This window comes from Convolutriloba macropyga, chromosome 1 (genome assembly GCF_964194025.1).
Source record: "Convolutriloba macropyga chromosome 1, txConMacr16.3, whole genome shotgun sequence".
NCBI lineage: Eukaryota > Metazoa > Xenacoelomorpha > Acoela > Convolutidae > Convolutriloba > Convolutriloba macropyga.
This window is the reverse complement of record NC_134468.1, coordinates 66,290,463-66,299,985: the sequence shown is the minus strand read 5'-3', so window position 1 is coordinate 66,299,985 and position 9,523 is coordinate 66,290,463. Positions and strand designations below refer to the sequence as shown.

General features: G+C 42.6%; 1 protein-coding gene across 1 annotated transcript; it reads right to left on the bottom strand.

Moving 5' to 3' along the window:
• Window positions 1-3,895: 3,895 nt before the first annotated feature.
• Window positions 3,896-5,329, bottom strand: LOC142346831 (uncharacterized). The gene has a single exon (XM_075398895.1). It carries the CDS (start codon window positions 5,327-5,329, stop codon window positions 3,896-3,898), a length of 1,434 nt encoding a protein of 477 aa, XP_075255010.1.
• Window positions 5,330-9,523: the final 4,194 nt, after the last annotated feature.

Here is a 9,523-nt window from a genome sequence, read left to right as displayed (position 1 = left end):
TTAGCGTTGATCTTACATATTTAGCGTTGAATTTAGCGCGGATTTTACATAAATTCAACGCATTCAACGCTAATCTTACATAATTTTGCGTTGAATTTTGGCGTAGATCTTACATATTTAGCGTTGAATTTTAGCGTTGATCTTACATATTTAGCGTTGAATTTAGCGCGGATTTTACATAAATTCAACGCATTCAACGCTAATCTTACATAATTTTGCGTTGAATTTTGGCGTAGATCTTACATATTTAGCGTTGAATTTTAGCGTTGATCTTACATAAATTCAACGCATTCAACGCTAATCTTACATAATTATGCGTTGACTTTTGGCGTAGATCTTACATATTTAGCGTTGAATTTTAGCGTTGATCTTACATAAATTCAACGCATTCAACGCTAATCTTACATAATTATGCGTTGACTTTTGGCGTAGATCTTACATATTTAGCGTTGAATTTTAGCGTTGATCTTACATAAATTCATCGCATTCAACGCTAATCTTACATAATTATGCGTTGAATTCTGGCGTAGATCTTGCATATCAAGCGTTGAGTTTTAGCGTTGATCTTACATATTTAGCGTTGAATTTAGCGCGGATTTTACATAAATTCAACGCATTCAACGCTAATCTTACATAATTTTGCGTTGAATTTTGGCGTAGATCTTACATATTTAGCGTTGAATTTTAGCGTTGATCTTACATATTTAGCGTTGAATTTAGCGCGGATTTTACATAAATTCAACGCATTCAACGCTAATCTTACATAATTTTGCGTTGAATTTTGGCGTAGATCTTACATATTTAGCGTTGAATTTTAGCGTTGATCTTACATAAATTCAACGCATTCAACGCTAATCTTACATAATTATGCGTTTACTTTTGGCGTAGATCTTACATATTTAGCGTTGAATTTTAGCGTTGATCTTACATAAATTCAACGCATTCAACGCTAATCTTACATAATTATGCGTTGATTTTTGGCGTAGAACTTACATATTTAGCGTTGAATTTGGCGTTGATCTTACATAAATTCAACGCTTTCAACACAAATCTTACATAATTATGCGTTGATTTTTGGCGTAGATCTTACATATTTAGCGTTGAATTTTAGCTTAGATCTTACATATTTAGCAGTGAATATAGCGTTGATCTTACGTAATTTCAACGCATTCAACGCTAATCTTTTCATTTTATTTCAGACCACTTTACGATTTCAAAAGTAGTTTTTTTCAAAAAGACAACTCACAAACACTTTGAAATTCTACACAATTACATAATTGCATTTCAATTCACTGCAGTTGTTCTCTGTATTCCATCCAGAGACTGAAAGAGGCTTTGAGGAAACCTTTCGTTTTGTACTTTGTTTCAGACTTGGCAACAGATATCACAACTACAACAGTCCCTGGACTACATCTGCACGGTATTTTCAATTAACAGTAATGTGAATTAGTATGGTGGAATATACTTGTGGTGTGATGTATTATTGGGTGAATCTGCCTGTGGTGTGGTGTAGTATGGTGTGATTATGCCTGTAATGTGATGCAGTATGGCGTGGTTAAGCCTGTGGCGTGATGTAATAATGTGTGGACATGCCTGTGGTGTGATTTAGTATGGTGTGAATGTACCTGTAGCGTGATGTTTTATGATGTGAATGTACCTATGGTGTGGTTTTGAACAGTGTGAATTTGCCTGTGGTGTGAGTCGCCATCAACAATGAAATAGGTTAAAAACAGTGTATTTTAAGCTGGCAGTGAGAGCTGAAACAGGTTTAAAACAGAATGGCTTTAGGCTGACAAGGGTTATACAATAAGGTTAATTGGGTTGATAATTGCATGATAATAGCAATGAACAGATCAAAATCGGTTTGCACAGAAGTTCGCTACTCAAGACTCAATTTGGAAAGTTTTTACTATGTATCGGAACATAGACAAACTCACGAAGATGTTTTCATGATACATTTACGTATAGAAACATGTTTAACAAGCTTATCTCGAACGTACAAGACAATAACATTACATATGATAACACACAAAACCATAAGCTTTCTATACGAGAGAAAACCGCATGTTTTTTACTGCATTAGACAACCAGAAGGTCGTCCGCCAAACGTATCTTTGATCTCTAGTTGAAGGTCGAAAAGAGGTCAAAAACCTGTTAAGGTTAACCTAAAAACAATACACTAAATTTTTTTGGGGCAAAAAGTTCTGACTCTGACGGGATTCGAACCCGCGACCTCTGGGGCGCGGGCAAGAGGTCTTAATCGCTCGGCGAGATAGGCTATAGAACAATCTGTGCTAACGCACATGTTATTCCCTCTCGCTTCTACGCATTTGCATTGGCAAGATCCTCCGGCTCCAAAAGTGATGATTCTAAGACAGGCATTAGATTAAATGCGGGGCGGGATAGGGTGCCAGTTGGTGTTCGCACTTTAGCAGACCGTGCGATGCCATCGTTACCGTAACGCAGACTCGAAACTCTAGTGAGTGGATAGTGGCACCTTGGGCTGTCGTCATCGATTATCCAGACTAAGTCACCTCGCCAGTTTTCAGCACTCCGGTTGATTGAGTTCTCCATTTGGGGCGGCGGTTCAACGCAGGAACATACTCTTTTAGCCAACGCTTCCAAATCTCATTCGCGTAAGCTTGCGCTCTAGCATCCTCTTACGATGGTTAAAGTCATCAACCGGAGCGAGTGAAGGCAAGCAGGAACTGCGATTTCCAAGGAGGAAGTGGTTCGGCGTCAAGGCAACGGAGTTGTTAGCGTCAGAGCTAACGGGCGTCAGAGGGCGGCTATTCAGCGTCTGTTCTACTAAACAGAAAGTCGTCTAAAGTACTTCATCAGTAATTCGGCGGTTATCGGGTATGGCGTACAAAGTTCGATTGAATCAACGCACAAACCTTTCGCAGACGCCACCGTCATGCGGCGCTGCAGGTGGATTAAATTTCCATTTGACTCACTTCTGTCCGAGTTTTGAAGCTATCAGCTTTTTATCCCAATTGAGCAGACATGCCAATAGGTCTTTTTCTGCACCAAAAAATTCGTCCCATTGTCTGACCAGATTACTGATGACATTCCATGACGTGCGATGAATTGCTCGATACTCATCACACAGGTGTTTGCATCCATCGAGTGCGCTATCTCAATATGTACGGCACGAGTTGTGAGACACGTGAACAGGAAGCCCCATCTTTTGTCAGATGAGCGGCGTATCGTTACGTAAAAAGGTCCAAAGTAATATAGACCCTCGTTGATGAAAGGCGGACTCTGAAACCAATTCGTTCAGACGGCAGATCAGCCATCATCGGCTGGACAGTTGTTGCTTTTCTAGTTCGGCAAAAAACGCAATTGAAGCGAAAAGAACTGAGTGTTTTATGAAGTTTCAGGACCAAAAAGTATGAAGTTTCGTTGGGTAAGTGCACGGAGATAATCGACAACTTCATGGTGATGTCTCAGATGCATGTGGCGTAGGAACAACACCACTAATGGATGGCGTCCGTCAAATTTTATTAGATGCTTCAAGTCCAAATCAATTTCGGCGAAACGCTTAATGCGACTGGTGGACCGTAGTAAGCCACCAGGTCCAATGAACGGCGAGTAGACGGCAATACGGCTTTTTTTTCTTGTTTGTTTTTCTTGAGCAAGCTGTTGGCGATCATGGTGGAAAGATTCAGACTGAATAATTAATTGCAGTTTCTGTTCTGCAGCGTTAAGTTCTTCCGGATCAACTATTTCCTTTCCAGAATACCGATAGGCGAGATGACGAGGAAGTAATCGCATGCAATACACAAGTATCCTAAGCAGTTTAGGATACGAACTGAACTTACGGAACGGAATGTTAAATTCCCTTTGGAAAATGTCGGTTATCAAAGTTGAAGTCTTCTCTGAAGAGGATGCTTCAGTTGAATGACTCTTCAATTTGATTTTTTTGACTACATGGGTATTCTGCTGGAACGGGAAATCGGACGTTCGGAGAAACTGGGGACCATGCAACCGCTTCAGAAGACATTCCTCTGGTTACTGCGTTGGCTGGATTAGCATGAGATGCAACATGATGCCATTGATCGACACTTGTCCCTTCAAGAATCGCCGAGACGCGGTTTGCGACAAATTTTGGTTGCTTATCCAGTGAGTTCAACCATTGGAGGACAGTAGTGCTATCTGTCCACATAAACGTGTTTTGTACAGGTACGGTAAGTGCTTTGCATATTTCTTCTCCCAATCGGGCTGCGAGCAAAGCTGCCTGTAATTCAAGCTTCGGCACGGGGAGTGTCTTCATTGGGGCGAGACGTGCTGTTCCAATCAAGAATGGAAGTTCGGTGCGTTTACTTTCAGATGGTGGACTGACAAGTGCACGCAAGAAAGCAACTGAGCTAAAAACTTCCTGAGAACTATCTCCGAATACGTGCAAATCGAGGAGTTCAAAAGGACAGGAAAAATAGCAGCGAGGTATGGTTAACAAAGCCAGTGTTGGTAACTCAGAACTCCAGGAGGAGAATCGATCAAACATCTGATTGGGGAGTTTTTTATCCCAGCTCTGACCAAGTAAACGCCAGACATCTTTCAGGAGAAGTCGTGCTCTGACGGTAAAAGGAACAACTAAGCCGATGGGATCGAATACTTTGGCTACTAAACTCATAACCAACCTTTGCGTGACTGCTTTACTGCTATCACAAGAAATGCCGCAACTTACTACTAGAGTGCCTTTGGTATGATCCCGTTTGAGTCCCAACACGTGAGAGGATGACTCTTCCATTGATGCACCAATGACTTTCGGAACAGCCTCAACTGATTGATCTTCAAGCTCTTCTAGTAAACCTGGCACGTTACTAGTGAACTTAGTTAGTTTGAAACCACCCTTACTAAGTAATTTGACCAAGTCTCGTGACCGCTTGAGCGCCTCATCAGGAGATTCAATTGAGTCCAGGTCATCATCCATATAGAATTTTTCATGAACTGCCTTTGCTGCGTCTGGATACTCTTTTTCATGGTCTCGTGCTGTTCGCTTCAACGCATAATTTGCGCAAGTCGGTAAGTCGTTTGCGCTGAAGATGTGTCGAGTGTACTGATACACCTCAACGGTCTTTGATGGTCCCTCCCGCCACAAAAAACGGAGAGCTGGTTGATTAGATGGCAACACACCTACCTGCAGGAACATTTCCTCAATGTCAGCGGATACAGCAATTTGCTGCTGACGGAATCTGATCAGCATGTGAATCAAATTCTGTAGAAGATCTGGACCAGTTAGCAGGACTTTGTTCAAAGAAACTCCTTGAAACTTGGAGGCACCATTGAGGACCCTTCGCACCTTACCAGGTTTGGTTGAGTTCATGACCGGATGATGCGGCAGATACAATTTCCTGCCGGGTTGATAATCTGTTTCCTAAGGGGTTTGCACTTTAACAACATACTTTTTACTCAAATCTTCTCGCATTGTTTGTGCGTAGCGTTCGCGTAAGTCGGAATCTTTACTAAGTCTCTTCTCTAAGGACTTCAGCTGGACCAATGCAGAGAAATAGTTGTTGTGAAGTTTGTCTTCATCTGAAGACCACAACATACCCACGAAGTAACGACCTTTCTCGTATATGGCAGACAGATCGAGGATTTTGACGGCTCGACAGTCGGAAGTTCAGCGCGGATCCACTTGCTTAACAGCCCCGTATGATTCCACGTCATACCACGACTTGATTTGTGTTGCCAACTCAGAGTCATGTTCAACTACTGCTTTGAAACATGTCGAGATTAGACCGGACGCTGACGGAGTTGGACCACTTAGTACCCATCCTAAAGGCAAATGGTGAGGATTTGGAGTCGGTATTGAAATAATCGAGCGGGCGGATGGCGTGACCAAGTATCATCTCTACGTTTGCGTAGTAATAACTCTTTGGAGGTAACACACTCAAATGAGGATGTTCATATCAATTTTGTGAGACCCAACGCGAAGGTTTTTTTTTCACGTACGGCAACAACTCAAACGGAGAACAATTATTCTCACCAATTGGGGTCACTTTCAATTGAACAGCTTCAGTGCTAATTGTCTCTTGGGTATTGATACCGTTCACTGTCAAATTGAACGATTTCCTCTCAAATGAAGACGTTTTGCGAGTTCACCGGAGATCCAGGAGTGACTGCATGCTTTATCGCAGAGTACTCGTGAGCACTTCTGTGACTGTCCCTCTAGAGCAACTTCGAGGACCTGCAAAAGACCCTTGACATCAGTGATCGATGTGAGTCCTGATGTGCTGCTTGTTCCGTGAGTACTTGCATTGTCTACAGCCGTTTTTGACGTTTTTGTTGAGTTGACTTTTGGTTGTGATGCATCAGCAGATTTGTTTTGGCCACTTGCTGGGAAAATCCGCTCAGCACCATGCAGCAAGATGTTATGGGTACTGCGACAGCCTTCGCGATTACATTTGCGTTGATTCGGACACGTACGGAACGAATGCTTACCATTCAAGCACGAAAAGCAGAGTTGGTTCTCTGCGGCTATTTTAGCAGGCTGCGTCGGAGTTTTTTCCTTGAAAGTCTGACATCGCCAAATCGGATGTTGTGATTTACAAAGTACGCAAGGTGGGTGATCATTCTTTGAACTTCGAGACTGCCTACTAACACTAGATGACTTCGAGCTGGATGCGAATACTTTCGAAGACACTGTGGTCTTTACTGCACCACTGCTGTTAGTGTCTTCTGATTTACTCCTAAAAGAAGTGGTTTTCATGCGATCATAACACTCGGCGCTTTCTTTCAACCAGTTGTTGAAATCCAACAATGTTGGGCGAATCAAGTCCTTTTTCACAGTGTGCAATGACCATGATTCCTTTAAATTTGGTGGCAATTTCTGAACTGCCTGATTCAAGAATGATGAACTCTGAAGATCTGCATCATATGACAAAGACCTGAAGACGCCAACAAGACTAGAGACAGTTGTGGAAAAATGTATGATTTGATCAGAGCTGTGAATCTTAATTGAAGGGTGGTTTGCCAATTTGTCAAGATGAGCAGTGACAACTGCTTTGGCTTGTCCAAACTTCCGCTCAAGCGTTTTCAAGGTAACTATGTACATTTTTCCGCAATACGCGAATTCTACAATGGCATCTTTGGCTTTACCTAGTACAAGGGTTTTCAAATACGTCAACTTGATGTCTTCACTTTGCGACTGCGAATCAATAGTGCTCTTAATTTGGCCGCACCATTCATGCCACTGCAAGGGATTACCAATAAACTTAGCTAGGTTCCAATCTGGTAGGAGGTCCTTCATGTTGAGAGTATGAAGTTCAACTAGGTCTTTCCTTGTAACCGTACTTGGGGCTTAAAGCATTGCGGGGTTTAACATTGGAGGCGGAAACGGGTAATACGGGGGTGTCGGCCTCGGGTAGCCCGGGGCGGACGCTGGAGAAAGTACCGGCGCAGATACACTCGTGCTCGAGATCAGATTTTGGTAGTATTTTGTACCGCCAACTCTGGCGGCCGAAACCGGTACGCTTGTGTTCACATTTACGGATGAGCTTTGAGACAAATTCGGGGTCAATTTACGGTAGCGGTGGACGGGTTTACACTGGCCAGCTTCCATGAGGCTAAGTTTGGGACGAAATGACTGAAGGGTATTGATGCTTGAAGATGGTTTCGGGATATGATATCACCAGTAGGTATATTGGACGACAAGTTCTGCGTTAAATTATGTATGGATTGCGCAGCATTTTGACTCGGATGAGGAGTGTAAATCGGTGTTGTTAAATTCAGAACGGGTGCTGTGTTCAACAAATCAGCAGTTGAGGGTACAGTTAATGTGCTACTATCGACGACATTGTTCGTCTGGTGGCACGAAAAAGTTCTGTGAATAAGTCAGTAAACTACGATAGTATGCGGCTTCTTGCTCTGCGTATGTGTTCCAAACATGCGCTGATGTGTTAATCAAGGGATCTTTCAGATGGTTTCTATTTGTGTTCAAGTTGTTTGGATTTTCAATATTAGGCGACCGGCCGCTGTCAGGCGCTCGATCAGCAAGTTCCCCAGAAAGTGAACTCTCTCTCTCTCGGTTCGTTTGATCGGGGGAATGGGAATGAAGTTTTCCCGTTTTCTATACTAGTTTCGTTAATTTCAAAGGAAGATTGATGAATGAGAGGCGGTAATTGACTATCACGGTCTGCAGTCTGGGCTGGATCTGATGACGGTTCCTGATTGTGACCTGATTTTGTTTAGTGCTCTTGATTTTGACCGGAATTCGTTTGAACTGTCTTATCTGGAGCAGTGAGCCTGTTTTCATTGTCAGCAGACTCAAGCCATTCCTTTACTAGGTCGTCCTTTTTCATTGAATGGTAGTTACCACGTCTTGATTCTTTGTCGGCCTTACTCTTGCTAAACAACGATTCACTATCCATGAGATTAATTTCTTTCATTTGTGCCTCAATGAGTCGTTTACGGTTTTTTTCCTGTATTTTCTCAAGATCATTTTGGCGTTTCTTAGCGAAGAGTTCTATGTCAGGTTTTCTTTCGTCCAATTCTCGCTCCCTTAGAGCCATCTCAATTTCATTTTATCTTTCGGCATTTCGCGCTGCGGCTTTGTTCTCCTCTTCCATTTCCTCGCGTCGGAGTTTAACCAAAAATTAGTTCTTTTCTACGCACTCTGGAAGTATTCGATGCTGTTCTGCATGCTGAAGACTTTTTGGAATGGTGAGACAACTTGCTAGAACTATCAGTATCTAGGACTGAGTCTATGTATTTTCGAGCGTTTTTCATGTAATCATCATGTGTTTTGTTAACAGTTTCTAGCCATTCCTCAACTTCTGCTTTATTTTCCTCTGCCTGCTCAGTTTTCGCGGCGAGTGCTAGTAATTGATCATTTTTAGAGATGGCACTCATTAAGAGATCTTTGCACCTAGTTACTAGCCTCTCTACTTTTACGCGTCTTGCGCGTTCCTGGATGGCGTCATCGATAATCTCACAGGCTGTACAAAGCTCTCTCTCAATTTTTGTTCTTGAGTCATGTAACTTAAGAACTCGCTCTCCAATAGATTTTGACATGCTGATTTATTGCGGGTTTACTTTTGAAAGGATTTCGGGATAATGGCCTCAAAGTTTGGACGTACACAATTAAAACAAAAACACAAAAGGGGTTAACTTACAAAGAAGTCAGGCCAAGTCGCGGAGCACAAATGAAGCACGAAGTGTAAAGGCGGAGAAAGTGTACGGTAACAAAAAATGAAGCTGGAAACGCACGGCAGGCGGGACGTAATCTAGCGCAGTGGACGGCTGAGTCTCAAAACACTATTGAGTCTCGTAACCCCTGTAGTTAGAAACGAGGACAAAATAACTCAAAAGCTTTTGAGACCCAGAAAACGGGGGACGGCGAGCGAAACGTGCAACGTGCGAAACAAGGTGAAGAAGCCAAGCGACTTTAGTGCGACGGTCGGAAACGGAAACGCAAAGCGGTAAAAGGAACAAAAGCAAGCTCTGGATGAGCAGACGCGAAAAGCGAGCGACTAAATTACAACCAACTAGCTTAATAACCCCTGTAAGCCAAACTGAG